Below are 23,770 nucleotides of genomic sequence, written 5' to 3' on the forward strand. Positions count from 1 at the left end.
GATGACCTTTAGATGCTTCCAGAAAGTTTTAAATTAATGTGAAGCAAACATTCTGTTGAAATCTGAAACAAAACTAACTCTACCCTATATACCAACAGGAAGAGGAACAGAATGGCAGGTTTCTGTCTGGTAGATTAGTAGTGTACATCTCCACTCACCATTAAACAAACAAAAAAAATATCCACTACAGAAATAGGCTTTCTAAATCTCAAAATAACTCCCCCTCCCACCCCAAGAAACAACTTACTTTACTGCAGTAACCCAGAGAGAAAAAAATAATTTAAATTATTTTTTTTAAGTCAGTAAAATCACATCAGGACATTAAGGGTCAGGCTAAATATTATCAGGGATAAATGGGGACATAAAGTATTAAACAGTGTGCAGCTCTAAACAGTGTATATCTTCCTATCTGAATTTCTAACTTTTGTAGAACTTAAATAAAGTGCTAGGCCATCTGCTTTAGGGCCCTGAGGGGATGACAATACTTATATGGAAAGGCTTCTCTAAGCTGGATCCAGTGATTGCAGGGAGGAGATAAGTACCATTACCAAGTCCTAACATATGATTGATTGCACCATATGAGCTAGCACAGACTCTCATGATTATAGCACACTTAATGCAAATGAAAAAAAAAATATTGTTTTCAAGTTTCTACATCAATTTGTATCATGATGCATAATGCCAACTTTGATTTATAGCCCTGCTCTAAAAAAGTATTGGTGCAATAAGATTAAATAAATATTTGCAACTGATTTTAAAATTCGCAACAAAATAATAGCTACAAAAGCCAAACTAGGCAGATTCATATTCTCGGGGTTCAGTAGAAATGGGCATTTGTGTGTTCTTTTTTTAAAATTTTAATTAATTAATTTATTTGTTCTAATTTGTTATACATGACAACAGAACGCATTTCAGTTCAGGGTACACAAATGGAGCACAATTTTTCATTTCTCTGGTTGTACACAAAGTAGAGTCACACGATTCGTGTCTTCTTACATGTACCTAGGGTAATGATATCTATCTCATTCCACTGTTTTTCCTACCCCCATACCCCATCCTTTTCCCTCCCTCCATTTGCCCTATCCAAAATTCCTCTATTCCTCCCCTGCTCCACCCCCACCCAAACCCCCATTATGGATCAGCATCCACATATCAGAGAAAACATTTGGGCTTTGTTTTTGGGGGGATTGTCTTACTTCCTTAGCATAATATTCTCCAATTCCATCTATCTACCTGAAGGCATTTGTGTGTTCTTGGGGGGCTTTTAAAGTATATTAGCTTCCTAGCAAATTTTACTTTTATGGGAACTAGAGTAAATGATGGTTCTTATATTACTAATGTGTATAAACAAGCATGTAAAAAAATGTGTAAGAAGGGGTCAAGAGCCATTTTCTAAGGCAGATTTCAGAGAGACGCAGTAGCTGCATGGAATCATATGGAACTAAGAGTGCTGACCTTGGATATGCCAGTGGGTAATAGTTTTTCTTGCAAACCTGGTCATTTTCTGAGTCTTTGCTAGTTCAGATAAAAGTAATAACCAATGTAAATAGTGTGAGTTGTGAACATTGTGTTTTTCAAAGGCTAGGAAGTATTAACCTGCCCCAAAGAAACACCTTGTTCAAGAACTAGAAAGTAGGACTGTGGGTGAAAAAGAGATAAAGCTTTCAATGACAATAAAAGTGAAGTTATAGTTATTTATAGTTCTAAGAATTTATAGAATAAAATGATATTTGAAGGAAAAGAACTGAATTCTTCTATGTTTGTAACAGAGCTATTTACCAGATAGATTTTTATTCTTATGCATGTTTTATTTTGTAAATACTTGCACAATTTAAATTGTGAAATATTCACTTAGATATTCACTTCCCAATATTTTATGAAATACTATTTAAGAATAAGTTTAACAAATTTAAGTTATAACCTTGATAGAAGAAAATATTTTTATTATTCTTTTCATGTAATTTATCACCAATGAAACGGTCTACTTAGACAACACCTATATAATATGAAGAGGTAATTTTTTTCCTATATCTTGACCCTTAAATAGTGAATAAATATCTACAATGTTCTGGTAGCTCTACTTGTTCTTACTTTAAGATTTAGTGTAAAAGCTAAATTGGACATGGGGGAAAAGGTTAACTTAGGGATTCCCTCTGCAAACTTATTAAAAAATAGAAGGGAATGGGCATTTCCATTGGATGATTATAAGTATTCATTTGTTTTGATTAATCTGTCTCCAAGAAGGCAAGAAATCCTGTCTTCCTTTCCAGTCAGCTTTATTGAACTGTTCGATTTCTTTGAGCCTTTGTTTCCTTGCCCAAAAAGAAAAATAAATTATCTAGTGTGAAAAGCTATGAAGGTTTGCTGCATTCCCTTCCCTTTTGTTCTTCCCTCTATCATTCAGATATTCTTGGTGGAAAATTAAGAGGCATGAGAAAATTAGAAGGTATCAAAACGTCCCTGAAAAGCAGGGAAATCGCCTACACATCACATGGGTGAATCTCAGGACAACACATCTTAATTTGATACAAAAAGTGCAATGACAAATCATAAAGATATAAATTTGGCAGACCAAAAACAAATTAGTAAGACATTTCCAGTGTCTTTACCCTGAGCTAAAAAGAACCACTCCATCAGTGAAGTGTTGTGTAGGAGAAACAACTTGAAACTGGAAACTATTTTTACTTTTATACATAAAAAGAGGCAAATCATTTATCTTTTATGACCCTGATCATCTCAGTAACTTATGAATAATGTTTAGAATTCAATAAAGTAATGTGAGAGAGCGATCTGTGAACTTTAATAGGAAATGATCATTACTGTGATACCACTTATCATGTGTCATTTGTCAGGCACTGAGTTAGAGATTAGATAATATCTAATTTAATTTTTATTATGAACCTTTAAATAAATGTTATCATCATACTTATTGTATGAATGAATATACTGAAGTACAGGAAGATTATTTGTCCATGGAAACAGCTAACAAGTTTTATAGCCAGAATTGAACTTTTTTTTTGCGACTGAAAAACCATAATTCTTACCCTAAAACAAATCATCGTATTCTATAATTCCATAGATAGTAGCTATAGATAATAGATCATCTTTATTCACAAGTGATAGGTATGATTGAATACTATGTCTTGTGAAGGGCAAATTCATGTGATCACATTATTTGTTCAGTGTTAATGTCATTGTTCTTTCTGATTCTAACAGAAAGACTCATTTCACAAGGCTCTTGGGTTGTAACATATTTTTAATCTTATGTATTATTTTGGCAAAAATCAAAAAAAATTCACAAGGAATTTGACAAGTCTATGGATTTTTAAAAATTGTATGTCATGAAAAGGGAAAAAAATCTGTTCTGTGTTGATTCATATTCATATGCTGAACTATTTAATCCTCATGTAAGGGGGTGGATATAAAAGTTTTAGAAACAACATTAAAATATAAATGGAACACAAGCACTCCACTGGGAGGAATTCACTTTGCTTACAAAGAAGATCTGTACTTTTCATAAAGATGATCTCTGAGCAGGCACTATGTGCCAACAGCAAAACTAAAAGATATTCAGTGGGGGAGAATCTCTCCACTTATTTTATTCATATAAAGTCCTTTAGCATTTAAAAACTCTCCATTCTATTTTTATTTAACAGCATTCACTCAGTGCTGAAAGTTTACTTCATGTTCTGTTTCATCCCAGAAATTCAAGGCTATAGGAAGTGTTGGAACTATATATACATGAAAAGAGGACACAGAGTTGACAATAAGGGTTAGTTGACTTTACCTCATTTATAATGATCCAGTGACAGTCAAAAGCAACCAAATTCGTTTCCACAACCTAGAATAGAAAACAAACCAGCTATCAGCATTAATCATGAAAAACAATCAAACTAAATGGAGATACTTTGTAAATGACACAAAATGAATCATACATTAGAAAGGCCTTTCTATTGAATTCAAGATGGAAAATCATGAGCAAAATACCGCAGAAGCATTTGTGTTCAACAGGTAGATGTATTGTAGACTTGCTACACAAATTTAAAAATATAATTAATCAGAAGCCTTGAGAAGGATAAATTGCAACTAAAAACTCTGAGTAATACTGCATTGTGATTTAACAGGAATAGAGTTCAAATCTCAAATCACATTCCCTATTCCAACAAACTTTGATGGTTTTCTATTATCTATCTAACAAATATCTTAAGTATATCTCTCCCTACAATTTGGCTCTAACTTAATATTTTATCTTCTGCTACTTCACTGAGTATATACTTGTTTGCTACCATCTTCGGTAAGTAAACTGCTCCCTGTTTTGAAAATTATTTGTTTTGCATATTTTCAGTAGATTCAATTCTAAAATTATCTGATAATAAAATACTAGAAGTAAAAGATTATATTAACATTAAGGTATGGGTAGGAAATCTTGGTAGCTATAAATCACTGATAATATGAAAACAAAACTTACATAAAAAGTAAAGCAAATAACATATAGGTAGGAATCTTGGTTGGTTAACTTTGAACATTTTTCTAAATTACCCTTGTTGTAGGCCAAAAATGTATGGGGTGTGTGTGTGTGTGTGTGTGTGTACACTGAGGGTTGCATTTCTGTCAAGATTTGTATTATATCAACTCTTATAATACATAGTCTAAGACATGTTCTTACTATTGATATCATAGACATATAACAGGAAAAATTGCTTTGTAAGAAATTATTCTTTTATTTTTAGCAATAATAACTGAAGATATGGTTTCAAATGAGGACGCATTCTAATAGCTAGCAAGGAGTTGTTATAAAGTGTTAATTGTATTTTGGTGGATTTTCTTTGTCCTTTTGAAAAATGCCTACTGAAAGATGCATGGATCACAAAAAATACAATTGGATATATGACTGTTTTGTGATTTTATATTTTCTTAAAGTTAATATTTGCAGAATCTTTGTTTTCTAAATAGTTGCATGAATTTCATACTATTTCAACAGATATTATATTGGCTCCCATGATCTTACTGAAGTATACGGATAATGAATTATTAGATAAGTGAGAATGTAGTATCAATTTTTAAGTTTGAACATTATTATTAGTGTTGAATTACATATATATATTTTTTATTAGTTGTTCAAAACATTACAAAGTTCTTGACATATCATATTTCATACATTTGATTCAAGCGGATTATGAACTCCCATTTTTACCCTATATACATAATACAGATTCACATCGGTTACACATCCACTTTTTTACCTATTGCCATACTAGTGTATGTTGTATTCTGCTGCCTTTCCTAACCTCTACTATCCCCCCTCCCCTCCCCTCCCCTCCCCTCCCCTCCCCTTCCCTCCCCTCCCCTTCCCTCCCCTCCCATCCCATCCCCTCCCCTCCCCTCCCCTCCCCTCCCCTCCCTTCCCATCTTCTCTTCCTTACATATATATTTAAATTATACGCAAAATATCATATAGAAAATATGACCCATGGCAAATTTTAATTTAATTAAAGAAAATAGAAAAGTTTTTACTTTATATCAGTATTACTAAATCTCTAATTTTCTGATTTTTTTCCATTAATAGTTGTGAAAACACATCATCAATAATTATGAAGAACAGGGCTCCAGTTGTGGCTCAGTGGTAGAGCCCTTGCTAGCATGTGCAAGGCCCTAGGTTCAATCCTCAGCACCACATAAAAAGACATACAAATAAAGTAGAAGTATGGTGTCCATCTACAACTAAAAAAAAATTAAATGATTATGAACAAAGAAAAGCATTAGAAAATAAATGGGAACTCTACTAGAAATTTTTAAAGTATGATATAAGAGATTCAGATAAGGGGAAAGTAGATCTTTGGATAAAATGGCAGGAAAAAAACTATAGATAAAATGAAGAAATAGGAAGAATTAAAAAGAAACAGAACATGAAAGCCAAGCAATAGGTAGTATAGATTTGAAAGTACTACAAAAACGACATTAGTGGTAGAGAAGTGTTGACTCAATTGAGTTTAAATTACACTTGTTTAGATAATCTGAACTATGGGGTCAGACTAAGCAAAATGAAAGCTATATGAACTCTACAATATTTATAGATATTAAGCAAGGAGCTGTCTTAAATGCCTCTGAGCATGATTTCCTGTCCTCCCTTGCAGGGTACAACAGCATTTATGAAGCAGGGAATGATAACTTATTGGTGATTTATCTAGACAATAAAACATATTTCACACTTGGACTTTAAATAATCTTTCAGGTGAAAGAATGAAACTGTACCAAGAAACATAGCTTAATCTCATCTTTCAGTAAAGAAGAAACGTAAATATCTCATTGAAAGCCATGATTCTACCCACTATACCACCTTTCCTCCTTTAGGGTTAGCAGAGAAATAATCTCCACTTTCTGTCTTTGGTTTTACTGAGGAATATTAAAATGTAAGGTATTTCAGCAGTATATATTTGAAATAAACAAAATTGTAAGGACATCACTGCAAATAAAAAATAAACTATATTCTTCTTGTTCTCAATTGGGAGCTCTTTACTATGGGTGGGCACCATGTGCATATGACCACTCAGTATGATTAAGCTAAATTTCATCCATATGGCTCAATGTATATTTTAAAGAAAGGGCTGTTAAAGTTTTCATCAGGCTTTCAAATTCTCCCGTCTCTTACTGCGTCTCTGTGAGACTATTCTAAATTCATTAGTCCCAAATTTTCCCTCAAATTTAGGTTGCTCTAAGAACAAGCTAGTAGATACAAAGTTTATGAGAAAAATTAGGCAATATGAACAGCATAACAGTTTGTATTGCCTTTAGTGTCTAAGCACAATTGGAGATTCATGTGGTAGAACCTGATAGATGATCACCAAAATTCCTTCTCTTCTTCTACTGGACACCAAGTAGGCCACATTTCCTGTCCTCCATTGCAAGGTAGAACTAAATGCCATTGAGTCATAGCCCATAGAATGTAAGCAGAAGTGATATATGTCACTTCTAAATCTGACCCATAAAAATTTCTCATCTACTTATGTGTGTCTTCTATACCTTCCATCTTACTGAGAATGTGACATCATGCCCAGAGGCATTTTGGAGGTCACAATATTTCCAGTGTCTTGAGCAGACCCTTCTCCCCTGTTCTCTTCTGTGGTAGTGTGCTTACATGAAATTAAACTCTTTTAGACTGAGACATTACTTTTGGTGTATATTTGTTAAATGAATTTAGCTTCTTATCTAACGTAAAGCAGTTTTATTTATCTCAGTTTTGTACCTTTTTCCATATTTTTATTGGTGAATTATGATTATACATAATGGTGGGGTTTGTTGTTATAAATCCATTCATACATACAAAATAATAATATCATTCCCCACTAGTTCCTTTTCTCTCCCTTTCTCCCTTCCCCTGTGCCCTTTTCTCTACTGAACTCCCTTTGATTTTCATAAGAAACCTCACACAAAACTTTTTTTCCTTTTTCCTCTCTACCTTCCACATATGAGGGAAAACATACAACCCTTGGCCACCTAAATTTGGCTTATCTGGCTTACCATAATATTCTCAAGTTCCATCCATTTTCCTGCAAATGACATGATTTCATTCTTCTTTATGGACTGAATAAAACTCCATTGTGTATATATACTACATTTTCTTAATCCACTCATCCATTGATGGACATAGTTTGGTTATTGTGAATTGTGCTTCTATAAACAAGGGTATACATGTATCCCTATAATATGCTGACTTTAGGATAAATACCAAAAAGTGATATACTGGGTCATATGATAGTTCCATTCCTGATCTTTGGAGGAAACTCCACCCTAATTTTCATTGTGTTTGTACTAAATTTCATCTTTGTAGCTTTTTCTATTCTTAGTATATTTCATAAAAGTACTCGCTAGAGTAACTTTTAACTAATTATGTGATTTTTATAAAGGCATGATTCTTAAATCATGCAATACATGATAGCTTTTCAATGGATACTGATTGAATATTCAAGACATTTATTTATTTACAAGCACATTTTTATATGGGGAAGGAATACAAATTCTACTAGAAAGATACTTAAAAATAAAAAGACATGTCATGTCCTTTTAATTATGTAACAGAGTATGTGCACTTATACAATATTGTGTGTGTGTGTGTGTATAAACTAAAACCTGTGTAATATAGTAACACTGTGTCACTGTGTTTTAAAGAACCTGGAAACTTTCTGTTTGTAATATTGTATACAGAAAGTTAATGCTTCCATTCATTATCTGAGGAAGTGTCCATTAAGAGAGGAATATAATTTCCTTAGGTCTAGGTTAACTTCTTCATGCATAACCAATAAGCTGGCATGAGTTCTGATTTTTTATAATTGAATGTTACTGAAAGTGAGCAATGTTAAAAAGCCACTAATTAAAAAGGTAACTGATATTAGTAATGGAAAGGAGCATTTGAAAAGGGGAATAAAAAGATGACAGGGAGTTCAACAGCCTAGACCTTGAAAATCCACTAGGCTTTCAGTTCTTTCATTTAAATGATAATGTAGATAAAGTAGTGGGGAATACAAATATATAACTTCAGAGAGATTAAAACAGTAGAATTAAAAAAAAGAAAAAAAGAAGTGATAATATTGTTTATCCTTCTCACATATTATTAAATTGAACTAATGTTTAGTGAGCATTCTTAGGAAAGACATTCTTAAATAAAATGAAATTCTGAGCTCTTAGGTTAAGAGACAAAAGACAACTAGCTACTGTAAACACCAAATCAATTATTTTAAAATTGTTAAACATTATTTTAATATTTCATTTTGTTATTATTTTAATATTGTTAGTAATAATAACCCTTTTCCCCTTGATAACACTTAAACAAATAACACTTAAGCAAATCTAAGTTATGTTGTACCAAACTAGGATGGAATTGTGTATTGTAGAAATTATTGTATTGTAGAAAGACACCTTAGAAACGCCTTTTTTATTTATTCCCACAATTGTGTTAGACCTGAAGGAGGGAACATAGGTAAAAAAGGTAGGAAAAGAAATCTAAGCAGCACATTTCCTATTTTACTAGTAATCATTTAAAATCAATGAAAGGGATTTAGCAATTTGATTAAAATTTTGCCTTTTGTGTTTTGTTTCTATTGGAATCTCTTTCATAATAAGAACATCATTGTTATAGCTCTTTGGCATCATTGTGTGGATTCTGAAAAATATTCTTCAAGTTAGCAAACACTAGTTGTGTTTTTAAAGTCAAAATTTCAAGAAGTTTTAGATCTTAATAAAATCATGAAGGAACTAAAGTAATATAATATTTATTACCACAATGAATAAGAAAAACTTCCCAGAAGGTCAGGTTATGTTTGGGATGCCAAAAGATAATAGCAAATCAGTAAGGAAAACAATAAGAACAACAATAAATGAGGACTCCAGTATGCTTGGTTATCAAAATAACAGTAGAAATGGAAGTATGGATTTTTCAAATATTTTCTGCCTCTTATCACTTTATTTTCTTATATCATTTGACACGTGTACATTAATAGTGTAAAAAGGGCATGCAGTTAATTCTATTTCTATATATAGTTATGTGACTGGAACAAATGAGACCATCCCACCTCCCAAAAAACTGAGTTTACTTTAAGGGAATTTAGCAAAAATAGGGGGAAAAATCAAGTCCTGTCAGGAAGACAAGCGATGAGTAAGGACAGACCATCTGTCACTGGCAGGAACTTTAGAACTTCTGAATCTTAAGAAAAGCCTGACAATTTATCACCATGTCTTCTATCATTCGTTTTCAAATCTTTAGATGTGCTAAATATAAGATGATCCGAAGCACAGAAATCAACCATAGAGCCAGAGCATGTATTATACTGGTAATAAATGTGCAACAGTTCCTACAAGTGCAGAGGACAATTTAATTGACTAAACATTAACTTCAGCATGCTGTTTTTCACTCAACCTTGTGGCTCAACTAAATTAAGCTTGTTCCCTTTGCAGGATGTACTAAGGACTACACGTTTATGCAAAGGTTTCCAGTGTTCTGTGCATCTGCAGCAGCAAAGATATCAGGTGTTTGCTTCCCTGTTCCTACCTGTTCCAAATTGTCAAGTGGCAGGCCTAGGGAGAAGACACCAGCAGCTCTTCTGGACCAAGTGACCAGAGAAATATTAAAGAGCTCCTCCCTTCCTGGCTCCTCATCTATAGCAATACTGTAGCTTATATCAGTCTTTCAAGAACTGTATGGAACACTACTACTGCAAATAGTGAATATTCTATAACCAAATTGATTTAGAAATACTAGGTTAAACAAAGTTAAGCAAATATCCTGACTGCATCACTCTCCAAAGGGTTTAGCATGTTACCATCAATGTAGAAACATAATTAACCAAAATGTGACATAATATGTAATATTATTTTATACAATAATATGGTAAAATATACAGCTATGGATTTATACGCATGATCTTTAAAGTCAGAGTCTCCATTTTTTGTAGTGTGACTTAGAGGAAATTACCAACCCTCTAAGCCTCAGTTTCTTCATTTGTCGATAGGAACAAGGTTAGTGCTCACATAATAAAATCATAATGAGGCTTAAATGAGATAATGACACACAGCAAACTCTCGATAAATATAAACTCTTTTGTACTTTAACTTATGTAATGCATAGATCTCTAGGAGAAGATATTTGGAAAATATCAATCCCACATGGATTTGACCACAGAAACCATTTTTCCCATTGCAAATCTCATGGGATTAGTACATTTTAGAAAGTGTAAACTAGGATCAATGTTACATCAGCCACACATTTCTAAAAGTTCTATAATTTTATTCAAATATTACAAGAGATTTTGTAATTTTTAAATTATGGTCCCACAATAATCCTACAGATAATATTTCAACAAAACAAAAACAAAGGATTACTATATTTTATGTAAGGCCCCATATGTAACAGTTCTGACCAAATGGTGGAAATTGTTTTTCTTCCATTTTAATTTTTATTTTACTAGGTAAACAAATAAGACAAAAACAAAACCAAATCACTGTGTTCTCTCTGATAAGGTATTGAAAGGGGTTATGTAATATATAGTGTTTATTTTGTTTAATATAATTTTAGCAAGGGATTCATGGATTTATAGCACAAACTATATCCATTTGCCTGAGCAATGTGTATTAACACAGAGTTTGCTCTAAAAACAACAACAATATACAATGCAAATAAATGTTATAAATCTGAAATCAGTGACAATACAAAGCTTTGCTCTCTTTAAGGTACAGCAGAAATGTAGATAACCCAGGTTTCACTTTGATTGATTGTTTTCTCTACCATGTGTTTCTGTTGGGGCTATTGTTATTTTTCTTCTCACTGGAAGAAGTGAAGTAATAGTATAGGGAGACACTGGAGTATTATTTACATAGATTCCATTTTTAAATCTCAAGACTATCCAGCAGATGGCATCAGTAATCCCTCATGCTGATACTGGGCAGCAGGGGAATATTCTGAACCCACAGTCTTGTTTGCATTTCCCCTTGAGCTCAGCATGGATCCTCAACTCTCTTCTGTTCTTATCCAAGCAGCCACTATCTGCCATCCCACTCTGTGCCTTTTGCTTTAGAATCTCTGCTCTGATCTTCCAGCTGGAAGACCACGAATACACTTCCATCCAAATCCTCATGCTCTTGCTGCCAAAGTTATTTCATAAACGGATATGCTAGATTTATTGTTACTGCTGTGCAGTTGGGTCTTCCCACACCCCCTGGGAGATGGAAATATGCCACTACTGAGATTTGGCCAACACTATGCTACCAGCTATGTTTCTTAATGTGTAAAAATGGGCACTAATGTAAGAAAATAGAGACTCTGTGTCTGTCATATGGCATAGACTCCTGTGTCCTGTATTATTGAACAAAGATTAAACAATGATTAAAAGTAAATTCATAATTTCAGTACTTTGATGAGAATAGAAATAAAGACTTGATAATTATTGTTAGTTCAAGGGACCTCTGTGCTACTGTTTTTAATTCTTTGTGAATTTTTGCTGGCATTGATCTTTTTTAAAATTTTTTTAATCTGTGTTTTTGCTTTTTTAGATGTTTGCTGTGGTAATGAAAGGTGCAGTATGTCAATACAATTTTTGAAAAGTACCATTTGTTGAAGGACAACTCATCCCTTGCCTGCTTTGCCATAACCATTTTTTTTTTTTTTTTGGTGGCACTAGGGATTGAACCCACAGCCTTATACAGGCAAGGCAAACACTCTACCAACTGAGCTATATCCTCAATCCACTCAGGTATGTTGGCTTTTGGCACTACTAAGAAAAGTTTTTAAAATATTTATTTTATTTTTAAATAGCTAAGTGACTCTTGGCAGAATAAATTAATTCTTACGTGTGACTGGCAAAAACAAAAAAAAAAATGAGAATGAGTCCTTAGTTGGATTTTGATTAGGGCTTAAGATGATGATTTCGGCCCATTGGCACTTAACTGCTGATATTATGAACTAAGGCTTTCTTGCTATCTTGAAGCAATTAAGGAAAACAAAGAGGCTCTGAAAGAGATGTCTATTGATTACATATAAATGCAACATATGGCCCTTCATAGCTGAGAATTTTTCATGCTTTTGCTTTGGTCCTTTTGATTTCTTCTCTATCCCCTCCTGGACTGCTTTCACATTCATAGTCCACATGTATAGGTCTCTGCATAACTGTCAGTTAAGAGAATGTGACTCCCATGATCACCACATGTCAATCACTTACCTTTTTCACCACTTACCCCCCCCCACCCCAGTCTTAATATATACACTTATTGTTTCTTTCTAGGCTGAGCTTACCAATAGGAAGGATTTCATTTGGACCTCTGGTCTAGCCCCTTACAATAAATAACAAGTAACATATGATACAGGGTTTCAGTAAAACTACTGCCAGGGACAAGGCAGATTTTTATTAAATACTGTTTATTAAAAAAAAAAAAAAAGACAACCATGGAGCCTTAACTCATGTTTCTTTTCACACCTGTTGATAACCCTACTTCATCTGCTATTAAAACCAATTTGATAAACTAATATGGAAAGGAAGTCATTAGATGAAACAATTCCAAAAATTAAATAATCAGAAAATAAATAATTTCACATTTTATCAAGAGAGCTTGCTTACTTGATTATTTACTTGGTAATGAACTACAGAAGTGTTAAATTCAAAATCTCTAAAGTCAAATACATGAGGTCTTGAAGCCTAAGGTACTAGGAAAAGAACATAGAATTTAAGTGGGTTTGATTTCAAATCCTGGGCAACTGGATATGTCACTTATTCTGAGTCTGTTTCCTGATGATTTGAATGACACATTCTTCATGGGTGAAGAGTGAGGACTAAATGGCTAAATGTATCTTAAGCATCTGGGACATAATGAGTGGTGAAAAATCACTCATGTCTCTGCAGTGTTTTCAACAGCATTCATTAGTGGCCATGGACATATTTTTTCTATTCAGTAAATGTTCACTAATGTTTATCATTTATATCAATGATAATAATATGTAAGCTAATATTTTTTATTTATTATGTGCTAAACACTTCGTAATTATATGATATATATGTGTGTATACATTCTCACACACATATGTAAAATACACATTATATGGATACTTTAATAAAATTATAAATGAATATATGTGTTGAAATTAGTTAATCATTATATCAAATTGCTCCTACTTATAAGTGTATGCATGTGTTTGTGTGTGTGTGGGGGGTGGTGTACTTGGTGATTAGCCAGAGAAACAATTATCTGCTTTTAGTCTTTTCATCACAACAAAACTTTCCATTGTGACCATAGGAGGAAGGATCAATGATTCTGGAGGAGAAATTGGACACTTATTCTTAGGTATTATGCCAATAAGGCAATTAAGCATCTAGTTTCTGCAGGTAGGCAGTTAATTGGTTTATTACTGTTATACTCAAAGTCTTTGCATAGCTTAGTTGTACCCTGCATTATAAATGACTCATCATTGATGAAGCTACAATGGAAGCTGATTATTACTCTTTAAAAGACATTCATCATTCAATACTTCTGTTATCTTTAGGCTTTTCCAATATTACATAGGGCCCTTGCTTTCTAGAATGTCAAGAGTGGTATTAAAGGTTGGTGATTTTAGAATCAAAAGACTTCACAAGGAAAAACGGTATATCAAAACCAACAGGGCCTTTGGAATACTAAGTATCCAAAGGGAAAAAAATAGAGAAATGCAAAGTGTGAGCTTTCCAGGGGCATCTTCCTAAATGACTGTGGAGTTTGTCATTTGCACAATATTTAAGCTCATTGAAAGCATGACCCATGAGCCTTTTACTGAAGCAAAACACAATCTTTGAGCTTTTGGGGATTTCTAAACTTCTTCAATCATTTGTTCCATAAAAAAGCAGCCTAGTGGACTACTGTAAAAAATACACTTAATGGTGTTGGACTTGACAGCAATGGATACTTTCCAGAATTCCAAGCAACTGACTACCCATCTGTGCTATTTCACTATCATGTGAAATACAAACTACCTTTTCTTACCATTGACAAATCACCTTATGGTGTTAGAACTGTGTTTAGTAACAAAATGTCAGTTGAAACTGAGGCACCAACTGCTAACTGCTCAAACAAATGTCATTTGCAGAATAGAATTACGGTGTTTGAAAAAAGTAACCCATGCTATGATCACACAAGGCAGGCATACTTAAAAAACATCTTATACATTCTACTGACCATAAACCTCTTGGTAAATTCTTTTTCTGAGTTATTAAAAAAATTCACACGTATGTTTATCTGTCAATATTTGTAATTACATGCTTTCTATAAAATGACTAGTTAGCCCGAATGCTATTCAAACATCTTAGAATTCTCCGTTTCATCACTTTTGCAAATGGAACACACAACTGTGTTTTGGGTGTCATTGAAAAGTTATGACTTTCATCCCCTATTGGATGCCTAATGTTGACCATCAATTTCTTTTTCTTTTCTTTTCCTGTTTATAGTTATGCTCCTCCCCCATTCTCCAAGGCAGTGACATTCAACCTGCAACTAGTTCCACTAGCCCATCTTCTAACAGCATCACAAGCGACTTTGTTTTCTATATAAACATAACATGGGTAACATTCTGTTGAAGAAGAAATGGCTTCAAGTCCCCTTATTCCTGCCCCTCCTAAACTATAAGCAAAGCAAAGCAAAACAGTTTTCATTTAAAGAACAAGAGCTAACCTTTATTGAATGTGTATTACATAACAAGAATAGTGGTGAACTCCTTTTATTATTTAGGTCTCACAACAACCCTTTGAAGGTAGTTGCTATTATTTTCTCTATTTTGCAAATGAATACACACCTCCTATCTTTATTCCCCCCACTCTCATAGTTAAGAAGGATTGATCCTTTGAAATCAAGCCCTGGTTCCCTTTCTTCCTTCTTTTATAGACCACCGGAATCATGAGTTATCTACAGGCTCCTTATATATTTGCCAATTGTGGGATATAGGTTTCCTTCTCCCTAATACACAACCTTTCAGTAAACTTGTCTTTACAGACAGTCTCCTCAAATATTGCTTTCTCTTTTTCCACATACCACATTCACACCTTTATCTTTCTGGCATCTGTCTACAACCCCCTGCACCTCTTCACTTGGCTAGCCTCTGAGTGTCTTTTAGGACTCCACTGAGGCATTATCATTATCATCTCTAAGAAGTCTTTCATGATTATAACATGCTGTGTTATAAATGTGGATAAGTACCACCACCAGTACACGCACATAATATTTTAATTACCTTTTTATTTTTCTACATTCTCCAACACACCAAAGTTTTCTAAGACAGGGATTATGGTCTGCCAATTTTTAAATTCCAAACAATTAACTCAGCCTGACTCAGACATTATTTGTCTGCTGGATGAAAGCAATCATGTTGTAAGGTCACTGTGTACAAACTCCCGTAGCCCATGTTAACTACCCTGCAGGTGAAAACACTTTTCAGCATATTGGCATATCCAAATTCAAGAGCTCCTGTCTTTTGTTTTCTTTCCCTGAGGACTTTCTCCAGCTTTTTTTGGTCAGATAAAAATATAAGTAGCTAGAAATAGAAGGATGTTAGAATTGCTAGAGGTTAACTCTCAACTAATGGGGATGGAAGGAAGTGACTAAATGTCTCTTTCCCCATTCTCTAGTGCAGTGATTCCAAGTGGATAAGGTCTATATACATTCAGATATAAATTCCTTAAATTATAAGGTGCTTACTTGTTTCTTCATGAAAATCCTCCAGAATCCATTCAAGGGCCATTAGAAACTGGTTTTTCAAGAACAAACATGCACAGAAAAGGCTGCCTTTTAGACATTGACTTTTAGACATCCCAAGCTCAAAAGCCCCTGCACAGAACATAATTTAATTAACAAAACCAATAGGTTGTGTTGAGTACCTGCAATATACTAGATCTAGTGCTGGCTACTGTGTTGTTCCAATAAGCAAGGCTGACGTGGTCCATATTCTAAGTGAGAAAATTAATACACACCTCTTATCTTTGAACCTGGCTCTACTGGATGCTTAACAGGAATATGTAAAGTACATTAATATCTACCAGTCTATGTGCAACCATCCAGCAGAAAACACAAAGGACATGTACCTTCCTCCGTAGAAGGAAATTCAAAAACCTTGTTCAGAAAGAATACTGATTTTAAGCCTATTGTTCAAAAATAACTTATTCAAAGTAAACTTCTTGAAATGTACTGAAGTGTTGCTATTTATATCTCAATCATCTCAACACAAATCATAGCTTCTTACAAATTATTTTGATCACACATATTTTCCATTTGGTGTGACTGTTTTAGCTTTTTTTGCTGCTGTGACTAAACAACCCAACCAAAACAATTTCAGGGGAAGAAAAGTTTAATTTAGGGCTCACATTTTCAGAAGTCTTAATCCACAGAAGGCCAACTCCATTCCTTGGGGATTTGGGGAAGGCAGAACATCATGAAAGAAGAGTGTGGCAGAGGAAAGCAGTTCACATGGTGATCAGAAGGCAGAGAGAGAGGAAAAACTCCTCTCTCCAGATACAAAATATATACCCCATAGCCAGGCCCCCAATGAACCACTTCCTCCAGCCACACCTCACCTGCATCCAGTCACAACTCAATTAATCGCATCAGGGATCAATTCACTGATTAGGTTAAGACTATAACCAATCATTTCTCCTCCAAACCTTCCTACATTGTCTCACACGTGAGCTTTTTGGGGACTTTTCACATCCGAACCATAACAGTGATGTATTACTACTTATAAAGTTTAAATTTTCAGAATTTGGAAACATGAATATTTTTACTCTCAATTTTTTTGTTTTTATTTTTTTCATCACAAGTGATAAGGTCTGTCTTCAGTAGAGGGTACCAATCTTGAAATATGTCATTGAATTTGCCTGTCCTTTATTTCTTAGATGCCATTCCAAGTTCAAAAGTAAGAATCAGTCCAGCAAAACTATTAAGTGTGTTATAACTTGTTTCAACTAATCCAGGCAGAAAAAGAAAAGAAAAAATATATTCTGAAAATTACAGTACATATTTCTGCCCTTTAGTCATCTTTGTCTTTGAGAATTACTCTGTATAAGGAATTACAGAACGGGATAAGGTGTGTTTCTGTCACTAGAGTTGAGACCATACATGGTGTGTGGTACAATCATGGTCTATATTCAAAGGGTCGACTGGACCAGGACATTCTTGGTCCATTTTAAAGAGTATATGACAATTTTGAATCTCTCATATGTTTCATAGTTTACTTAAGTAAAATTTCATAGTTAGCACAATTATACAATTTACTCAGGTCAGAATATAAAAGCAAGCAATCTCTTCTTCAATAATAATCTCTTCTCTTCTTTCCCTTAGGCCCCATAAGATGAGAGAACAGCTACAACTCTGAACACCATGCATTTTTCTCCATATCAAATTTTGAAAACAGTCATAAAGCAGACTGATTGATAACCTTTAAAAGCCTTTCTTCGAAGATGACTTGATGACAGAAGTATTAGAAGATTGTCTTTAAGAGCCTTTTGATAGTACTTATTCTTGTGAGAATTACGGACAAGGACATACTTGAAGTAAATATCATTCTGTGGGCTGATCATCACCATCTTTGAAATGAAGTGATCTTTTTTATTTTCTTTTGTTTTTTGATTTGCTACTTTTTGTTTGCTTTGTAGACATTGCTATAACAGAGTTTTTTTAAAAAAAAATATATATATATATATTCCCTGCTATGGATTAACTCATTGTGGCAGGTGGTGGTTTAGTTTAATATGTGAGCTTTTGTGGACACATTTCACTCTGACTAGCAATATGATTTACAGTGTGAGAGGCCCAAATAGTTTTCATATCAATGGGAATTCCTTTCTTACTACCTGCTCATCTATTGTTTTAGATACAAAATTAAGAAAATCAAGAAGACACACTGAGTTTTATCATTTATTATATATTCTGAACAATTCACTAAAGTGTTTATCATTCAAGTTTCTCATTTAATATTTTAAAATGTAATTAATGTATTTGTTAGAGAAAACCATCTTTTACTCTAGAGATAGCTTTTGCCCTTTAATAAGACTTTGATTTTCAAGTTCCTTGGGTGAGTTATAAAAATATTTTAAATAGAAAATTTTCTGTTGTTGGTGCCTCATTTTGTTAAAAAAAGAAGTGATAATAAAGTTATATATTGAGTTTCTAAATAAATTACTATTTCTCCCTTCCAAAATCATGGTTAAGATGCTATTCCTAACAATAACAACACTACCAACTTAAACATTATACAATAACCATTGACTCTTAAAACATAGACTCTAAAGCTCAGAATATTTGTGCTATAGAGGGATGTTAGAAGGTATTAAAAAGAATGCTCATGAAGAAGGTGAGTAGGGAATAAGGAAAAACTTGTTGGCATTTTCCAGAATACAGTGGAGAGATAAACCTTTTTAAAATTATTATTATTAAATAAAATATATTTAATATAAATTTTTTAAAACTTATTTTTTAGTTTTAGGTGGAAACAATATCTTTATTTTACATTTATGTGGTGCTAAGTGTCTCGTGCATGCTAGACGAACACTCTACCACTGAGCCACAACCCCAGCCCCTTAATATAAATTTTGAATAAATGAAAAGCATAGATTGTTAATTTTATATAAATAATTACATATTCCTTGACACAATGAACTGATATGCCAAGGCAGCTTGGGCTTTAACAAAAACATATTGGGATATAGAGGAAAATTAGCCAAATATGGATATGACAAAAATGAATCTAAATAATGTTTTTACAGTTATTTTCAGTATTAAATATTAAAAATAATATTTTAGTATTAAATATTAAAAATAATATTTTAAAATAATCTCTGGTATTTAAGTGTTAGTGATTTATAATAATTACTTTGTATAAATTAAAGTCATTCAAAATTAAAATTAGTCAAGTGTGGTTTTGCACACATGTCATACCCTTGGCTCAAGCATCTGAGGCAGAGGATCCCAAGTTCAAAGTCAGTCTCAGAAATGTAGCAAGGCCCTAAGCAACTTAGAGAGACCCGATCTCAAAATTAAAAATAAAAAGGACTGAGGATGTTACTTACTAGTTAAGTACACCTGGGTTTAATCACCAGTACCAATAATAATAATAATAATAATATAATTTTTAAATCATCACATGGGCTCAGTTATGATCAACAGATTAAGGTTTCTACTTATGACAACCATAAGAAGCATTTTAGAGACATAGCTGGCTATTATAGTTCCAATTCTAATGGGAAGAACAAGGCAAGCAGCATTTCTTACAACACAGCTGAATTCTTTACAGTCTTTTTTTTTTTTTTTTGGTTATGGAATAATACTATCAAGCAACTTAAAGATTATATTTGGTGTTGCTAGAGGTTTATTTTTAGAAATATGTATTAAAATCTTCATTAAAAATATCTACTGTTTAATCTATCCAGTTTTCTTAAATTTAATTTTGTATCTATATTAAAAAATATATAATTAACTTTCTTTAAACTTAATCATAGTTGTAATTGTACCAGATCATTCTCAGCTTATAAGCATCTGAAATCAATAAACATTAAAATTCATTTCCAGGTAAATATTCTTCAAATTATTTTGCAAGTTTTATGATTTTTGTCTTAATAAAAATTGCAGTTTAAAAAGAAAATTGGAATTGTATTTCATTACACTGAAAATTATTTTCTCACTTTCTTTTTCTCAAACATACTGTTTTGTTTTTTTTTTTTTTTTTAAAAAAAGGTATTGCCAGGTGGTATGGCACACACCTATAATCCCAGTGACTTGAGAGGCTGAGGCAGGAGAATTGCAAGTTCAAAGCCAGTCTCGGCAATTTAGCAAGGCCCTAAGCAAATTAGTAAGACCCTGTGTCCCAAAAAAAAGAAAAGAAATGGGGATGTAGCTCAGTGGTTAAGCACACTTTGGTTTGATCCCCAATACCAAAAAAATAAAAATAAAAGAAAGGTCAGTATTAATTATATCAAAGACCAAACAATTTCAATGAATATTGCAATTAAAAGTCAAGAGAAAAAGAAAAAATAGACCAAGTGATGAAACAGCTTCAAAGATAGAAGTTTATGTCATGTTGCTAAATATTGAATTTTCTCTACATATTGGAAAATCCATCTTGTTAGCTTTAAATATGACTTTAAGAAAGTTCAACATTTGGGGGCTGAGGCTGTGGCTCAATGGTAGCACACCTGCTTGGCATATGTGAGGTTCTCACACACAGGTTCAATTCTCAGCACCACGTATAAATAAATAAAATGAAGATCTATCAACAACTAAAAAATAATATATTAAAAAAAAAGAAAGTTCAACATTTCAAATGGAAAAATGTTCTTGAGAGCAAAAGTAAAGAACATTTTTAAGGTTTTGAGTTTGCTATGATTTGAAACCCCAAATACACCAAATATTTGCTATTTGAAATCTAAAATAAGATTGAATTCATCAGGTGGTTCATGAAAATGTCAAAGGCCATTCAGTCTGCGAAATGTCTGAAGGTAATATGAAGCCAGTGAGTATTAGATAAAGAATAAGCTCTTCATTGACTGCTGAACCAAATCCTCTTGATTATGTCAATGACTTTTCCAATTTATTGAAATCAATAGTGGTTATTGAGATATAGTTTAATCAAATGCAGAAATCCACATTAAATTCTAAAATTATGAACAAAAAGCCTATGTAAAGATACTAGAGTTTGTTTTTGTGTTGATAACAACAAAACAGAAGTACTAGACTCTTCCCTGAAGATATTTTATATGAGGGAACAAATAATGATATAAAGAGAATGAAAGCCTTCTGCACTCTAATCTATGCTAGCTAAAAATTTAACACAAAAGAGGTGCAAAGTCAATTTGAACAAATTTGAACATCAGTAGTCCTAAGTATGCTCAAACAAAGAGGGCAACACAAATGAACAGCAACAAGACTTGTGTTGTTCTAAGTTCAAAAAGACATCACAATGTGAGAAAACAAAAACACTGGCTTTTCTATTCCATTATTCATTTCAAATCTACTGCTTTTAAATAGCCTAAAATGGGAATAGTTACAAGTTTTAAATATTGGCAATAAGTAATGGTATTTGAAAATTCCAAATAAGAAATATTATGTCTAAACATGATGGAAATGTTAGCTTTTTTCTACTTTTTATAACTAAATCTCAAGGAAAGAAAATCATTATTTGAAATCAATGGCCAGTTCATTAAAGTACTAGCACAAAATAAGGTGATTCTATGAAAGTTCACATTAAACAAATATGGCCTCCCTGAGATTAGAAAAACATATTTGCACAATCACTCTCATAGTTGAAAAGTGTTTGTCCCTCCAAAATTCATACATTAAAACCTAATCTCTAAGCTGATGGTATTGGAAGGTGGAGCCTTTAGGAGTTGATAGGTCAGTAGGGCAGAGCCCTTATGACAGGGAGCAGTGTCCTGATAAATGATACATGTGGAGTATAATTCTCTTTTGCCCTTCTACCATGCAAGGACACCTAGGAAGTACCATTTTTGAAGCAGAGAGACAGGCTCTCACCAATCACCACATGTTCTACACTAACTTCTGACCTTGGACTTCTCATCTTCTGGAACTGTAAGCAATAAATTCAATTGTTTATGAATTACTTTTTTATGCTGTATTTGTTATAGCAGTACAAATGGGCAGTCATGTTAATGATGAAACTGAATATGAATTTAGTTATAAATATTTAAAAACTGTACTAATAGGAGAAGGATAACTTTGTATGAGAAATGATTTCATAAGCTACATTCACATTGTCCATGTTAGTATACTAAGATACCCATAGGAAAAGCAGTATGAAAATATTATTTTAAAAATATTTTTGAAAAATACCAAGAAGCAACTAAAACAAAACAAAACAAAAACTGAGGACAACTTCTCAGGAGTGGGAAGAGAGTATAGGCAGGAATAGAGAAACAACTACTGTTATTCATATTAGTTCTTTGATACTCATTTTCTTTTACTGTGTACAAGTCAAATCTTTATAAAATTTAGATGTGTCATTAAAAATCAAGTGTACATTCTTTACACATTATCAAAAGGAAAATTTTTTTAATTACCTATAAGGAAATCTAAGCAAAATATTTTCTATATAATTTTTGTCAGAATATTTAAAAACCATGCTCAAGTGTAATTAATATCTACAGTTTTAAATCCTGTCCTTTTCAAAGTACCATACTTCATGTTTATATTTGAATACTAAATATGTCTCTCATGGTATGTAAGTAAAGCAACATTAGCTTCCTCTGTTGCTGACCTTGTCTTGTGTCTGTAGATTAAAAAATCAATTTGAGTCTGCAGTCAATTAAAACTGCGATATCCTAGAGAGAATGTTTATTATTTTCTTGCTGATTTTATTATCTTCTTTGGGAACAATGACATTCCCCATGGTACATGAAAGATCTTTGGGGAACCACTATTCTATCACAGGAGATCCTTTTGAAATTCACAGCAGCCAAATGACAAGAATAGCTCTTAACACAGAGAGGGTTTTAACAAGAGAGCAAAACAAAGGCACTTTTGAAGATTCTTCTTGAAATCTCCTTCCACCTCTATTTGGAGACTGTTCAATATAAATACAGGAACATACAAAATTTCACTGCAGTGAAAGGAAAGGCCAATTAAATGCATCTTCTCCTGACATGCTTTATTTACCATAATTATTTTCAAATATTTCCTTAACACTAATCCCAACTAACCATTTTTAACTCTTTTCCAAAAATGACTGTTCCAACTCTGTGGTTATTCAAGTTGAATAAACACTGGTTACTCAAGGAAGAAGCGTACTGCAGTCTCCACAGGTGATTATCTGGGAGACTAGATATCCTTGGGAATTTGTTCTGCTCTAGGGACTTGAGAAATTTATGAAAGAGTACCTGTGAGGTTTTCTTTGAAAGATAATATGGCTACGATGGATGAATCCTGTTGGCTGCAAAAGACCAAAACAAAATGATCCCTTGCGTGAAGACAGATAATGCAGTTCCAAAATCGGAGCCAAAGGGAAGCAGACGCCTCACAACTTTGGCTAAATGTACAAGGACACAGATAGCAAATGTACTATTTAAGTAATGCTAAATGGTCCTGTTCTCTACTATCCTTTAATTGTTAAGGTGTGGATTTTTAGGCATTTGCAGATCCAAGAAAAGCCATTTTGCATCTGTAATTGGGAACCTAAAATGTGCTGGACTGATTTCCTCACTCTACCAGAACCTGCCTTTCTCATTCCTGCCTAAATGTTTCTGATTAATAATGTTTCCTTTGGAATGTG

The 23,770-nt window shown here is 33.1% G+C and overlaps 1 protein-coding gene across 2 annotated transcripts in view; it reads right to left on the bottom strand.

Moving 5' to 3' along the window:
• Positions 1-23,770, bottom strand: part of Grid2 (glutamate ionotropic receptor delta type subunit 2) — a 1,380,466-nt gene that overhangs the window by 534,004 nt on the left and 822,692 nt on the right. For both annotated transcript variants that reach the window (XM_027926659.3, XM_027926658.3), the window contains one exon: positions 3,788-3,841. In XM_027926659.3, the coding sequence (XP_027782460.1) occupies positions 3,788-3,841 (54 nt within the window). The remainder of the gene's footprint in view (positions 1-3,787; positions 3,842-23,770) is intronic.

This window comes from Marmota flaviventris, chromosome 7 (genome assembly GCF_047511675.1).
Source record: "Marmota flaviventris isolate mMarFla1 chromosome 7, mMarFla1.hap1, whole genome shotgun sequence".
NCBI classification, from domain to species: domain Eukaryota; kingdom Metazoa; phylum Chordata; class Mammalia; order Rodentia; family Sciuridae; genus Marmota; species Marmota flaviventris.